We start from the raw sequence: 15,938 nt of genomic DNA on the forward strand, positions 1-15,938 counted from the left end.
TTTCAAAGTGCTCAAGTGACAGCTCTAATGAGAAAGATCTTGGGTGCAGTCAGTATTTACTTACTGTTTCTTCTACGCTGGTGAAAATACCTATGCCAGCTGACAAAATTACAGGGAGTAATAAAAAGCAGGAAGAAAGTAAGTGTTAGGAGATATATAAGAAGGAATGAGGAAAAAAAAAAAAAGAAAGATACATCTAAACCTCATCTGAAAGATGCTTATTACCTAATGAAATAGGAAGCCTCATATAAAAATAAATAAAACTGTTAACTTTTTATCTTGGAGCATTTTTCTCTATCATTTTACTCACTCGGGGAAAATTCAGACTTTGGTGCAATTCACAGACTGTTATAAAAATTAATTAAATGCCTGTGTAAAAAGCCTAGACTAAAAGCAAACTCAAAAAATATGATCTGTACTAAGTCCTGAAATCTAAACTTGTATTTCAAATGCATTATGCAAATTCCACCAGGTGTTACTTAAAGGAGAAAATTGAAGTTTGCACTGATAGCTCTACCACATTTATCTAGATAACTAGACAGGAGGAAAAAAGCCAGAAGAAGATAAGTCTGACAGAACACAACAGTCACAGCTACAGCACACTACACTGCACAAAAGCTCCCAAGTCTGGAAAGGGAAACACAAAGGAAACCCCACAAAGCTATAGAACTCTATCATCAAACAACTACTAGATACCAATTATGATCAAAACCTCTCTCAGTCCATTAGCAGAAATTTTAAAAGAAGACCCTGTGCTTTACGGAGGACTGAGTCAATCAGACAAGTCTTGCAAGATGATCCAGGTAAATATCAATGATTTTAATTTGCATACAGGTAATTCTGTTGGTTAGACACTTGCATTGTGTTGGCATCTAAAAAAATGTAATTGAATTAGCGCCCAATTCAGAAAGTGCATAGAGAGCAACCTACAGTTGAAGTCACTTAAAAGACATTAAAGTCATCGATTCTTGAGGAGTTCAGTCTGAAAGACAAGACCTAACAAGCAAAGCAGATGAATGCACAGATGAGGCTGGAAGAAAGGGCAAGAATATCACAGAAGATAAAAAAAAAATTGGCTTTCAAGTACTGACTATCACAGTCCCTTTACGCAGAATGTTCTGAAGAAACTGAACGTGGCATTTAGTGAGTACATCATCAGCTGTTATCAGACTGATGCATTCACTCTGAGGCGGTGGAAAGAATCCTCCAGCTCTGCAAATACAAGTCAGAAATGAAGCATATGTGCATCCCTAGCTGTTCAGTATCTCCTCTGTATGACATGTCCAGCCACATGAAATTTGGAATACTTGCCCTTTTTTACCCTCCTCGTGCATCAGCCTTGAAAATCTCCTGCGTGGGTTGACTCCAGGCACAGCAGTATAAATTGCCGGCCAACACAGAAACAGACACGAGGAGCTACCACCACACTTGACCTGGAGATGCTGATGTCCTCGTTAGTTCCTAATGATCTTGGACTGGCCCTGCTAATTTAAATTACCTTGTATTTGCTGCAGAGAGATTGCACACAGACAATTAACACATATCAGCTGATGAATGGAAACTTGTTCCCACAGTGTCATCTGTTGAGAGGCTTATGACTTAGACGCACAATATTATGATACCAGTATTTATTATCCTCATTATTAAACAACAGCCTCAAGCCACAACTTTCAGAAATCATCTCTTTTACTCTCTGCAAAAAGGCTGTGAATCGGGGCATTCTCTAAAAAGCCATGCTTTGCTCTGGTTATTGGGATATCCTCACTTGTCACTGGCTCTTGGGGAATTGAAGCTCTGCAGCTCTCCCCTGTGCCTCTCAATGGGCCAGGAGCCTGCTCTAAGCTGCACTACCTCTTGCTCACTCTGGCAGGATCTTGCCCTTGGGCAATAAAATCTATTGCTATGGACACACAAGAAGAAAAAACTCCATGTATAGAAGATACCTGATGGATGCCATCAAACCTTTAGTATGGCTCTGGACTTAGGACAGCATTCTCTAATTCTATGATTTGGATATGGTATCTCCTTAAGACAAAAGAGATGATTTTAATTAACACAGGCTTGGAGGCAAAAAATAGCTCCGTTTTGTTACACCCTACAGACTCCATGCTGAATAAATACTCCCTGGCATTTCTGGGGTGAGGTTTAGAAGACATCTTGAGGACCTCTTGGTGTGGAACAAAACGTGAATGCAGGCCTACATGTAAGGGGGGGAAGCAGTCTTGGGAAGAACGGCACTGGAGCCCAGTCCACGCATCCTCTTGTCCCTGCTCCCATTCGATGTGATATTCCCAAAGAAGTCCACGGCACGTAGTGATGAAGTAATTAGCTAATACTAACAGACCTGGGAGCACTTCCTTTCCTCCCACATTCCGTACTTCTCCGGACGTGCTAAGCAAGAGAACTGCTTCCCATAGAGGGAACATTGTAAATGCTGTCTACTGGAAAAAGTATAGCAACACCAGGAGCTGCCCTGGGGTCTGGATGGAGAACAGAAGTGGGCAAAATGCACTAGACTGGCTGCTGCCTTCTTGACTGACAAAGTTCCACACTGGTGACTGCTGTTTCTTGGCAAAAATAAATGTTATAGCAAACAAATTACTTTAAACAGTCCATCAAGAGGAAAAGGGGATACGTATCAGGCTTCCTGTCTGAGCAACTTGGAACCTGTAAATTATCAGAAGAGAATGAAAGCATCCTGCGAACAACAAAATGTGAAAGAGTGAGACGGAATGATTTATGGAGCTGACACTGAAAGAATAAAAACAAATAACAACAGCTTGACATAGCAACAGCTGAAAGGGAGAGACAAAACAATAATCAGCTTCTTTGTGTGAATGCTGTTTAAAATATTTTTCAGGCTTTTACTGGTATTTATGCTGGACTATAAATAAAAGAGTAGTTTCAATTTTCTACTTGAATACAGTTAAATTGATGTGTAAGTACGCAGAAACAGAACACAGGATTGTTTGATTGTGCTCCCTAGATTTAATTTCTGGACTAGAGAAGTATCTGATCCCTTGGCTGAAATTTTTATTCCAAACGCATCTAGACATTTCTCTGGAGAAGCAAAACTTCCAGCGAAGTCTCCTCTTTGATTTATCTTACTAGCATCACACGGCTGCAAAATAAAGTTGTAGACATGCTGACAGCAACGAGTAGAAGTAGAGTGGGGGTTCTCCCTCTGACATAGTGATCAGCTGGTCAAATGACACAGAGGAGAAAAACAGGCTAGTAAGAAACACGTTTTAATGTCCAGAAACAATTTACTGTCATATTAAGATGGCACATCCCCATTTCTAACTTGACCTTTGCGCTTGCAGCTATTTTAAGCAGATTCTAACCAGGTTTAATTAATAACTGCTTATCATTCAAACGCTTTAAAAGACGTAACATCAAGTAACTGAACGACTGAAGAAATTAAGTGCAGTGTAAGTAGTAAAAGCTTGCCAGTAAAATGTAAACAACAACAAAAAACAACAACAACGAAACAACAATTAGCACCGTACCGTACCAAGAAATGAGAGAAGGCTTTTCTCTTCTTCTGTGCTGCTATCCAGCCATTCGGCCACATCGCCAGGAGAAAGAAGACTCATTCTCCAGCCAGAAAACTTTTCCATACAGAACTCAGTAAGTGAACGAAGCAGGGTAGGAAGGGTGGGGAGGAGCGGATGGTCTTGGGATTCCAGTACTCCAGTTGTTGGCTACACTGACAACACGAGAGCGTGATCCTGCCCTGCTCTCTCAGCCCTACATCTGACAGCCCATCCTGACACAGCAGGCATGGGTGGGAGCAGAAAGTGAGATCTGTACTTGTTGTCCCTTTGTGTCAGGTTTCAGTCCAACCAGGAACAGAAAGAAGGCAAAAAAGGGGAGCAGGGGAAACCAAGGTCTGAAAATCCAAAAGAGGTTGCAGGTTATGATGGAAACAGTTTAAATAAAAAGAAGAAACAGATCTCAGAGCTGAAGAAGCTCAAACAAGTAAGTGAAATAGCTCATCAGCTAAGTGTAATATATCCCTACCATCCCTTAGAGTGTTGGCTTTGTTTGTAGGCTCAGGCTTTATGCTTTACGCCAAAAGAAAAAACAAAGCTTAGAGGCAATTTAAATACCCTCCTCACTCCCGAAGAGCCTGCATTCCCCTGTTTGCAACCCCCTTCGTGCTCCAGCTATTATAACAGCATCCCAGCCTTTCTTACAATGAATTTGTTCATGCAATGGCAGGTTGATCAATCTGTGAATAGGAAGCTCCCACCCCTCCCTCTCCCCTCCTCCTGCATGGCGGCGGCATTGATCGGCAATAATGGAATCTGCCTCTGCCTGCCAGCAGCAGCATTACAGGGACCCGCTCCTCTTCCTCAGCAGCAGGCAGCCCCGCGGCGCTTCAGCCTCGGCTGCAACAGAGCAAATAAGAAAGAGGTAAGGGAGAGCAGCGTTCACGGGGGCTCAAAGAAGTCATCAGTGCTAATGGTCGATTTTTTTTTTTTTTTGAGCGAGAGAGAAATGGAAAATAATTCTGCTCTGTCTAGACAGCGGGCTTGCTCTGCACAGCTCTGCAACGAGGACTTGTCATTGTGACTTTCTGAGGGGTCACGTTTAATTGTACAGGATTTATAGCACTTGATTTATTCTACACAAAAGAGCATTTTACAGGTTTACACATGCAGAAGCAGACACGGATCGTGTAAGTGAGGGACTCCCGGGCCCCACAAATCAAAATTGCCTTTGTCCTCAGGGGATGGAGCTGATGCTCCGATCAAACTGCACTCTTTAAAGAGACAGCCGCCTTTTGTTCACCATTTTCTGAACCTGTCCTGATTTTAAATAATTTATACAGTTGCCAATCCCTATTACAAACTAGGACGCTTGCTGACCACTGACTAAAAGCCAAGGCAAAACAACAACAAAAAGCCATTAGATCAGCAAAGCGAAGAATTAGATACCAACCAACAAACGAGGGGGAAAAAAAGACAGCTATCAAGTCCCAGCAGGGGAGAAAATTCCAATTACTTAAGACAAACTGTAGCAAAGTACTGTTTGTGCAGGAGGGATATTTTCATAAAACACCTGCCAAGCAGGGCAGATGCTCTACAGAATTCACAATTAACGAGGGAACATGGGACAGACCAGCTGAGGAGGGAGATACCCAGCAGCACACAGGACTCAGCTGAGCAGTCCCCCTGTTCCCACTGAAAAAGTACATATCCCGCCCTACGAACAGAGGAATTAAAAAAAAATAAAATAAAATATTGTCTACATAATCTATAAGACAGGTAGAAAGACATCAGATATGCTTTTCCATCTATGCAAACACCAGCTTTTTCTTTTTCTTTGATGAAATGAGCTTTTCCAACAAATTTTCACCGTGTGCAGAGGATTACATTTTGTCCAACTTCTACAAGTAGAATCTTCTTTGGGTTAAGAATATGCAAACTGATGACGTAAATCTACTTGCAGTAAGAATGGAATTAAATACAACTTTTCGAGAAGGGATTAGGTAGCTATTTTTCTCTATCCAGCTGGTCAATATGAAACAAAAATTTTTACCTCCTTCCTTTTAGTTTTCTGGGAAACAAATATGGTGCTCCAGAATACCTGACAACCCTTCCATTAAAACTGGTTTAATTCACAATATTATCTATTGATTTCATAAATAACAGGTTCTAGGGAAAACGAAGTTAAGAGTATTGGTATCCCATGAATGCTTCTCATCACCATGAATTTTCTGTCCTTTTTAGGAGTACAGATTGTGTACAAATTCTGCTTTCCTCCACAGCTGCCTCACCTTTTGTATCATGATTCAGCTTCATGAAACCCTGTCAATATATTATATAGGTCACGTTAACAGGGGAAGTATATTAAATGTTCTAAGAAAACGGAGGCATAAGATTTCAGACAGTAGCATTACCTGGGAACTGAGATGGCATCTAAGTTTTTCACATGCTGAACCCCTGCTCTCCTGTGCACAGTGGCATTCACCTTCCTGGGGCAACACATGGGGATAAAGTAATGATTACAGTCATCTAACCTGACTGGCTTGAAACACCTCTAGAACATCGCCCAGTGACTCTCCTCCATGTGCTGCATTATTTCTAGTTGAGCAAAGGCACATCTTCCAGCAAAAAGGGCATGTGATTTTAACAGACACTGCAGGGACGTAATGAGTCAGTCCGTTCCCCTTCCCTAAGCTGTTCCAATGGTTAACTGCACTTGTGGTTAGCAATTTGCTCCGTTTCCAAGAACGAATTTATCTAGCCTCATCTCCTAACCACTGGGCACTGGCTGACATTTGTATGCTTCAGTACTCTCCATTATCAAATTCTGGTATCAGAAATCTCCTCCCTGTTTACATCCTTTGTGAATGTCCGGTTTCAGACAATCACGTCAAAAATATCTTCAAACTCCTTTGTAGCACTGGTTTTCATTTTGAAAACTTCTGGAGAAAAAAACAACCAAAACAAACAAACAAACAACAACAACAAAAAAAAACACACCACAATCAAAAAGAAGACCAAACTTGCTCCAGGACTGGAGGAGGGAAGTAGTACTGGTCTCCTATTAAAACCTGCCAGAGGCAGAAGAAACACTGTGAATTGCTTCTTAAATTGCTCTTTCTCCACCTTAAAGCAGGTCTTGTGCTCTAGAGCTTACCAAAAGCTTTCAGAAAAGTCCCGCTTGAATTTTCCAGGGCAGCCAGGTTTTTAGATAAGCTGCAAATAAGCAGGAGAGGAATATTCAAAATGTACCTAACATTTTCATGCTGTCAGACCTACCCACTTGCTGAACCAATGCAAACACAGATAGCAACTGTCCTATCAACCAGAGCAGAGGTGTCTAAAATGTAAAACTATCCTTTGCAGATGACTGAAGCTACAGAAAGATGGGAGAGATCAGCGAAGTAAAACAAACAAAACAAAACGGGGATAAGCAGCAGCTGCCTTGAGAGACCGCTGTTTTCCAAAATTAGCACTGGTAGCCGTATGGAACAGCATGTTCTACAACGAAAAAGCTCCTTCAAAGTGTTGGGGCTCACCTCCCTCACCCCTGAGGGTCTTAAGGCAGATGAGCCCACAAGGCTGAAAATTAAAGCAAACACTTATGTTTTCAAATGTCTTATACAAATAAGTAATTTAAATCTTTTGCACATCCCCGACTAGTAATTCTTTACATTACCACCAGCGAACGAGCTTCCGCTCCTTTCTGCAGTTGTCAGAAATGTCAGCCTCCTACAGACGTGACTTTGAAACCTATGAAACTAAGCAGCTTTGCCATCCCGTGGATTTAAAAATTAGCATTCTTGATAAGTGAAACTACGCAGAAGCATGAGTACTCATTTTTTTTCTACATGAATTTTAGAAAATGATAATTCATAATCTATGCAAATAATAGAGTACAGTTGCCTTCTGATGCGGATGCTTTGTAAGCACAAAGTAGTGGCACTATTATAAATCATAATGTATTAATGGTCTCTGCATGAGGCACTTACAAGAAAAGGAAAAATGGATCTTACTTGCACTAGGGATGGACTGACGGGCTGATTGATGGATATTGCTACAGTCAGTAGGTGATTTCTTCACAGCAATATACATTAGACATTGTACACCCAAGTCATTCCTAATAAAATGCTTTACGGTTAGTTTAGGAGCAAAGGAAGACAGGATATTTACGCACTTGAAAAATGAAGTCCTCCCTTCAGAGCAGGGGCACAACTGACAGGGAGAGGGCAATTTTTTCCCACAAAAAGCAGGCAAGCAGAGATGTATAAAACAGCTTGCCTGAGGTTGCAGCACTTGTTAATCCACAAGACACGATACACACCTGCTCTTCCATTTCCTGGATCAATGTCATATATACCAGACAACACTACTCACCTCTACCCTTGTCTGTTAGGAAATAGGAAAAGTTATTTCAGTCATTTCTCCCAGAAAAATGCCAAGCAGCAATAACTTTTCTATCCTATTCAATGCCACGGCACAGAACAAGAAAGCTAGCTTTAAAATAAGTTTCCTAGGTATCTAAAAATGTCAGTTCTAGATGCAAAAATGTGCTGTTTCCTGCATTAAATCATTTTAAGTGCCCATATATAATGAATATCGTATTGTTTTGAGAAGCAGTATTACAATTTTACAGCCTTCTAACTACACAATAATCTAGTTCAAGAGCATCCGTATGGACAAGGCCAAGTCATTCATTTTGCGTTACGGAATCATGGTGAAAGGATTCACAACTATTTCGTGACACAGATAACTTTTTGGCTTAAGCCACATAAACTACACCAGCCTGTAATACCATGACACAAGCTGGAGGCAGCTGAGCAGACTCATTCTGTTGCAAAGTAAATCAATAGCAGATTTACGTCAGGCACAAGACGATGTGGACAGCCCTGCTGGAGCACAGCAAAGTACACAGGAAGCTCTTTTTATCAAAATTGATGGACACTCAGGTCTCCTTAAGCCAGTCCATTCTGCTCTGGAAAGCGAAACCACACTGATGAACTACTAGCCCACATGTACACAGTATCATCTAGTATTTTATCTTTTGAGATTGCTTAATGAAGTGATTTTAGTACAGTCAGGGACCTGTAGCACTCGCTCTCAGCAGCTCTCATTCAGCTGAAGATGACAACCTCTTTGTGCCACAACATTGGTGCCATACCTCATTGTACCAGGGTGATAGCCCCCCTTACTTCCAAAGCAAACATCACTGTCCTTCCAAACCCAGCTGAGATCACAGACATTAACCTAGTGGCTGTTCAGGAGGGAAGCGAAGCACAACATTTCCTAAATAATAACTGCTGGAGCAGCAAGGCAGCGAGGGCAGCGAGAGCCGTGCCTGCTGACAGCCTCTAAAGATAAATAGGGACAGGAAGGCTCAAAATGAAGGTGAACAACAAAACAAACCTTGAAGTTCTCTAGTATATAATAACACAGTCAAGAGCTCTCTTGTGTAAGTGACATTTTAAGTAATGTCAGGAAGCTATTTCTACACTTAATTTTGACAAGAAGTTGGAGGCAAACAGGTCAGCAACTGAAATGAAAATTTAAACCGTGAGGGCCTAGCCTTTATAAAGCTCTTCCATGCCCATTTAGCCTTCCAGCAAAATCATCTCCTCTTGGCTGGCTGCTCGTACCTCACCTGGTAGAAACTGAGCAGCAAGCCCCCACCACAAAGATGCAGCAAACAGCTAGGTACCTAAATCTAGCCGGGGGCCCTTCCCAGCCAGCAGCCACTTCAGGCAGGTCACTTGGACACAAAGGATGGCAGCTGCCAGCATGGCAGTTGCCTTGGACTTCCCCTGCAACATAAAGATCTGTTTGTCTGCCTGTATGAACCTAACAATGCTTCAGAATCTTTTCTGTGATAGCGAACTACGTTTTAAGGGATTTCCATTTCATTGTTTCACTGGTGTACAGAAACTATTTTGAGTACACGCAATAGCTTAGCATCACAGACATGCTTTTCATGTTCAAGAAACAAAGCTGTCAGAAGTCTATGAAGCCACTTGCTAGGGAACTGAATTGTAACCTTCTTTTAAAACACCTCTTAAAGGGATGCTTGAGAACAGCAGGAAGACTGGAGTGAAGCCGTAAGTTGAAGACCAACGCAGAGCGAGTGAGATACATACCTGCACCTGCGTCACAGAGGGCGCCCAGCACTGTGGAAGAAAAGAAACTGGGCTCTGTCTAGAGGCCAAGGAGGTAGGCGTAGAAGGAACCACCATGCTGCTCACGCATAGCAAGACAAGGATGAAGACTTAAAGGTTCTTAAAATAAAAAATAATTCGAGTAATTGAAGACTAAGCAAATGACTGTGATTTTGGTTGTTGGGCATGTTAACCCTAAACAAGCCAGTTCCCAAAGTCAGAGCTAGCAATAGGACAGTTTTACCACATCAGGGCAAACCATCCCGTTCTTGTTCTCTGTTTTCCATGGAAAAACACTTTGCCTGTGTTACAGAACAGTGACCAACCAGAAGCAATCAACAGCTCCGACACAAGTATCCCTGCCGGGGAGACTGCTGCATTTTCAGAACTTCACTGACGAGGCAACCACAGTTTTTTGTGGCTTTCTTCCCCCCTTCCCTTTCTACACTAACTTAATTACCTTTTTGTACTCCATCCAACTTCAGGTATCTTCAGGATAGCCAAGGATTCGGCGAAGTTACGCTGCTGGCAGTATGGTACTTTGTAAGCGTCTATTAATGACTACTCGAAAAACATTAAGCTAATTTAATTCCAAATTAGGGCGAAGACATTATTTACAGAGTCATCCACTCCACAGTGCTTTTCCAAACTGTGAGCCATATGCCTTATGTAAACAGACATCTTGTATTCAAGCCTGAATACATCCAGCTATGTATTTAACAAGCTGTACGTAAATACTACTTAATATCTGATGCTGGTCTTCATGCGATGACCTTTTCCCCCAAGAATGCGTTTATAAAGAACACCACCTATATTCTTTCCCTCCCAACACTGGGTGTTCGAAAGGAAGAACAGACTCAAAACGTTCTGGAAACATGGAGCTGTGTCTTGGGGGGGGGTGAGGTGGATGGAAATACCACAAAGCAAACCCCACCAAAACACGCACTTCTCCAGAATTGCTGGTAAGTGGATACTCTGAAAGCAACAGCTTGAAGTGGATCAAGTCTCGAGCACTTTAAAAAGGGGTTTCTGAGCTAGCACTGTTGCTAGAAATGATATTTAGCACTTTAACACTAAGGCTATAAGAAAAATTAAGAAGAAAAGAACCTGACAGATGTCAAACCTTCAAAAATGGATAAACGACAAGAAAAAGATCAATATTCAGGATGTGATTCCCCCCACCCACTGAGACCAGTCGCATCTCCTGCCTCACAAATCTGAAGATGCAGCCCAGGTACAAGAGATCTTCCATTTTTTAAAGCAGTATAAGAGAAAGATAGGTAGAGATTTTTGAACTTTGATACTGGGAGGAATGAAATCCCTACTGTCTCTTGTGGTATCAGCATTACAGCGCTTTTGTGAATAACAATTTCCAAGAACTCCTGTCTTCAAAGACAAGCACAGCTTAAACATGATCAAGATGAAAGTTAACAAGGATGAACACGATTTGTGTAGAACTACCGGAAGAAAAATGGTGTTTTGGAGAAAGCTAAAAACAATACATGCTGACAAAACAAACAAACAGAACACCGGCAACACAGCTTCCTTCCTCTCTTATGTCCCTCAGACTTGCATCTCTCAGGTTGTCTACGAAAAATGAACCTTTCCAGGCAATGAAGAGCCAGATGCAGCTCTGCTGGCTGTAATTTCAAGTCTGCCAAGTATTACGAAGAAGGAGGAGGAAATAAAAAAATATTGTGCTTAAACAGTTCAGGTACAGCACCACTGCTATTTTACAGATGATAAAGATTCTTCAGATTCTATCCATTCTAAATCATTTTAAAGTAGCTGTATCGGAAAGACAGATAAGGAGAAGCATCTATAATATGACTGATTTATCAGAAAATATATTGAAATACCATGGAAAAAGTACCTTTCAAATAACTCCTAGTGCTTGTAACGTAATTGACAGGGACAGGTACGCTACACAGGGGCAGCAATCTGACAGGTTATTACTATCCTCACAGGCACCTACTTCGTCCTTTGCACTTCAGGAGGCTGACTTCCATTGAATTGTCAAAAGGAGAAAAAGAGGAGTTTTTTTGAAGAAAAGGACGCCTTGTATTAAGCTGTCCTCTGAGTTGCTGTTTGGACAGCAAAGTACTTCCCCATGAACGCAGCAGTCAAGCATGGAAAATGAAAACAATTTTTCCTACTCACTGTGCAGGCCAAATACTTTGCACAACTTGCATCTTCAAAAGTGCTGAATTTTGCCCAAAATCAAAAAGAAAAGCAGATGAAAATGATTAAGACAGTTTTGTTGGACTACTACCTTAATTAATGCTGGTCTGTATATTACTTTCTGACCTACTGCTTATCCTTGGTCTTATCCTACTGCTTATACCTTCAAACACAGCAGGGAAGCAGCCGGGAGCCATTTTTCCTATTTATATTATAAATTGCTTGGACATCTACAACCACAACAAAAATGAAAAAGCAACACAGTGAGGGTTGAGTCTGGGTGTATTTGTTACTGTTGGGATGTGTGTGCGTGTTACATGACGAGATATGATCAGACAGGTAGAGAACTAGAATTTTGAGAAAAATAAATGGTTTCATGTGAAAGAGAGCTAAATGTGTCTTACCAGTCTGCAAGAGGCTGATGCCAGATGGTTTCAAAGTATTTTGAGAAGCAATTCAACACAATCAATATATGATACCCTACCTATCATACAACTTTTTTAACTTCTGCTCAGATCACGTAGGAATTGCCACACCATCCCACCAGCGTACAGATTGCTTCCTTTCTTCCTGCTAGCTTTAGTACAAGGTAACATCAGTTTTATGTAGCACTCCCACAACAAGTCCAACTTGCTTGTTTTCAGAACAAACTAAATACCAGCGGTGCTTGCAGAGCAGGGTTGAGGGTGCTGTGCCAATAGGGAACTTTACTCCACCCTGAGGTCACCACTTGTGCCTTTTGTATGGCAATAAACCACAGCTTTGCCAACAGCATCAGGTGGGAGGTGAACTCTGCTTGACTGGCACAGACAAATTCATAACAACCTGCGCCTCTAACACCAGGTCATGAGACAGAAAGCCAACAGCCAAAAGCTTTAAGCATCTAGCAGCCTGAAAGCACGCAGCTTGCACTTACCAGGCATGCAGCAGAGAAGCAGGAGCATTCTGAAGAATGAGGTTATGGCCACCAATATGATTTCCTACCCTGCCTATGAATCATGTGGTCTCCCTCCCTCTTACTACTCGGTTCCACCTGTGTTTATAGGAATACCGTGTTAATCTCTATGCAAGCATCAAAATAAGGCAACTGGCCTAATAAAATAAGGCCTAAGGTCTTTCCAAACACTAAAGATAAATAGAAGAAAGGCAGTAAATAGAGTTTGTTTGTATTTTCTTAATCTGCTTCCAAATTAGGGACCAAATTTAGCGGTGAAGGAAGGGAACACTGCAAGGTAAGAAACTCTAGTCTAGGTAACTTTTATGAGGACATACCAAGTCCTCCATCTTGTGGACAAAGGCTTAATTTCCAACTGACAGTACCTTAAAAGATTCTTCTTGGACTCTGGCAAGAGTTCCACTGGAGAATATATCCAGCATTTTAGACTGACCTCATGACTTACCAGGACATGGCTTTAAGAGAATTAATGCTGTAAAAGCTGGCATGGGAATCATACTGTATTTTGTAGCATTTGGCATTTTTCCTGTAGCCATTATTCCTGGAATCAAGCAAATGCAGAGACAATTACAGCCTCTATTCTAGAAAAAGGACCTGGCCTTCCTGGTTAGAGTGCAACTGAGCTTGAGAACCTGACTGAAGCCTACTCTCAGAAGCATCAAAATGAACAGGAAAATGAGTACCAAAAAAAAAACCAAAAAAACAAAAAAAAACAACCACAACCAACCCACCCTTCATTCTCCTCTTTTCTAAGTCAGACTTGCAATTTTGAATGCTTGTGGCTGGTGACACTCAAAGGTTGCCCAGAGGCCTACTGCGAGCAAACACATCAGAGGAGCTGTCTCACTTCTCTGGCAGGCGCCCACGTCCCGCCATCACCCTGCTGAAGTCCCTGCTGAGCTAGCTGCAGGTGCAAGGGAAGAAAAATGCAATGTTGTGTATCATAACAATAGATCCACTGCGTAAGGAGCAGCACTGTTCAGCTATGTAAGGAAACTCTATGTACACTTGCCATAGCTACTTGTAGATGCCATCATCTGCTCAGATAATGAGCTATTATAGAAGTCCACAACCCAGTTTTTGCAGTTAGGTTTACCATGACAATTCCAGCACCATTTCCCATTAAATCCACAGAGTATATACACATATATATATAGGAAGACTGCTGATCATTTAACATTTAGAGCCAATTCTGCTGAAACTGTATGCGGTGACTGTAGTTGCATCATTTGCTTGCTGAGTTCTTGTGCAGATCTCCCTTTCTCTCCCTTACTAATAGCAGTCACACAAATATGTAGAAAATTAAGTGGAATGGGATCATTAGGTCTCCCTTCTGCCATTGGCCCAGTTTCAAAACCCACCATTATTAGCTCTTGTAAAAAACATTTGTGCTGTCTAATGCCAATTAGCCAACAAATCTAGATAAAAGGAAGTATTCCCTTTGTGGAGAATTAAAGCTTTGAAAAGGTACGTACCTCCACAGGCTAGAGAATGAATCCGTCTCTTGATGCCAACAAGCCATTTACAAATGCCGTCCATACGCTGTATGTTGCTACATCACATAATTCTCTGACTTTCGTGTTATATAGTTGATGTGACACTTTCTCCCAGCTATCAGAAAATAGCAATGAGCCAGTCAAGCCTCAGTATACCAGAACGCCCCTTCCTCCTGCTTATATACAAATGAAGCTGGTTTGTTCCCATGAGCTTTAAATAGCCATGACAGATCTTTCTGACAGAAGTCACTTCAAGTATTCATCAGAATTATGCAGGTTTCCCCTCCCTCTAGATTTCTGGAGACAGAAAGAGCAAGAGCACCCACAGAGTATCAGATACAGTTAGGCACGAGATGAAAAATTTGCAGGAAGGTAAGCTGCTGCTCACGTCTGCCTTCCAGAAATCCCCAGTACTGTATTTTTGATTCTGCGTCGCATTAGCATGTAAATTGTATGAAAAGGCCCGCCCAGAAAGGTGGGAAATTCTAAAGGGTACGTCCTGGCAACCACCCCAAAATCATCTAAATGAAACTCGGAAGGGATCAGGACTGTGCTGCCACGAGTTCAACTAATCAGTTTGCCGAAAGTTTGCTTGTTTTGGGAAGAAACATGTTTGCCCAAAAAAGGCTAAGGCAGAAGGTTTTCATTTTCTGATCGTGTAATTCAAAAGCGGCTGCAGAACAACCTCATTGGTTCAGGCTAACAAAAACAGTCTCTCCAAGTCAGCAAATTAGTATTCTCCCTGGTCTACAGAAGAGGAGGAAAATGACTGAGAAAGACTTCATAATCAGTACCTATTAAAGGCTGTTTCTGAGGTAGAAAAAACTTAACTCAGTAGTTTCCATTCCTGGTTTCCTTAGGTAACACTCACTGCTTGTGTAGCCACTGAAAAATGTCTTAACTATCTCAAAAGGCACAAAATTTAAATGCTCTCCAGCTTGCTATTACTTAACATCTGAAGACAAAAGCTGCTAGAAAAGTACATTCCATTACTAACGCAACGTGCTTTATACTGAAAACAAATCCTCTTGTTTTTATGAGCAACCTGCAGTATTCCCTGAACTGCTTTGATTTACCATCGCTTGCTGGAGGACAGGAAACAAGGTTGGCAATATCACATGCTGAAAACATCACACAATGCCAGCCGCAAGTAAACACTGAAAAATATTCCCACAGTGTGCCCTTGAAGAATGATGCCTGGCCTAACCCAGAAATTCAATATCATATAAAAACGTACACGTACTGACTTACGTTAGGCAAGAGAAGGCTTTCACTGAGAGGGAGAGAAAGTAAACCTAATGATCTAAGTAGCAATAAACTACATGCTAAACTTGGAAAGCCATTACAAAAACTTCTCTCTTGTCTTTGCATCTTGATGAGGTTTGAATACAAACAAATCTGAATTCTGTACTAGCGAGCAGAAAAGTACCAATAATTCACTTTTCCGATGAACAAATTAAATACATGTAAATAGGTCTTTAAAAAACACTACATAAACCTGAACTAATGAAGAAAAAGGTGTACATACATGTGCAGCAAGGAAAAGCTAAAAAAAAAAAAGCCTTTAAGTTTCTAGTTACTTTAAGCCTAGTCACTTTAAATTTCCAGCAAAACACCTAGGTGCCTCCTACCCAATCCCGCCTCCCCGGAGTACTGCAGCAAT

At 41.4% G+C, this 15,938-nt stretch overlaps 1 protein-coding gene across 16 annotated transcripts in view; it reads right to left on the reverse strand.

Annotated features, from left to right (window-relative positions):
- The window catches only part of RASAL2 (RAS protein activator like 2), a 178,100-nt gene that overhangs the window by 61,497 nt on the left and 100,665 nt on the right, over positions 1–15,938 (reverse strand). Inside the window, exon 2 of one of the 16 annotated variants that reach the window (XM_083845871.1) lies at positions 14,255–14,390. The exons of 13 other annotated variants lie outside the window; for them this stretch is intronic. In XM_083845871.1, coding sequence (XP_083701997.1) covers positions 14,255–14,318 — 64 coding nt within the window. In that variant the 5' untranslated portion in view covers positions 14,319–14,390. Of the gene's footprint in view, positions 1–1,311; positions 1,448–14,254; positions 15,927–15,938 lie in introns of those variants that run through there. 2 more of the 16 variants (XM_083845872.1, XM_083845874.1) reach the window with 2 other exon arrangements.

This window comes from Anser anser, assembly GCF_964211835.1.
Source record: "Anser anser genome assembly, chromosome: 8".
Lineage (NCBI taxonomy): Eukaryota > Metazoa > Chordata > Aves > Anseriformes > Anatidae > Anser > Anser anser.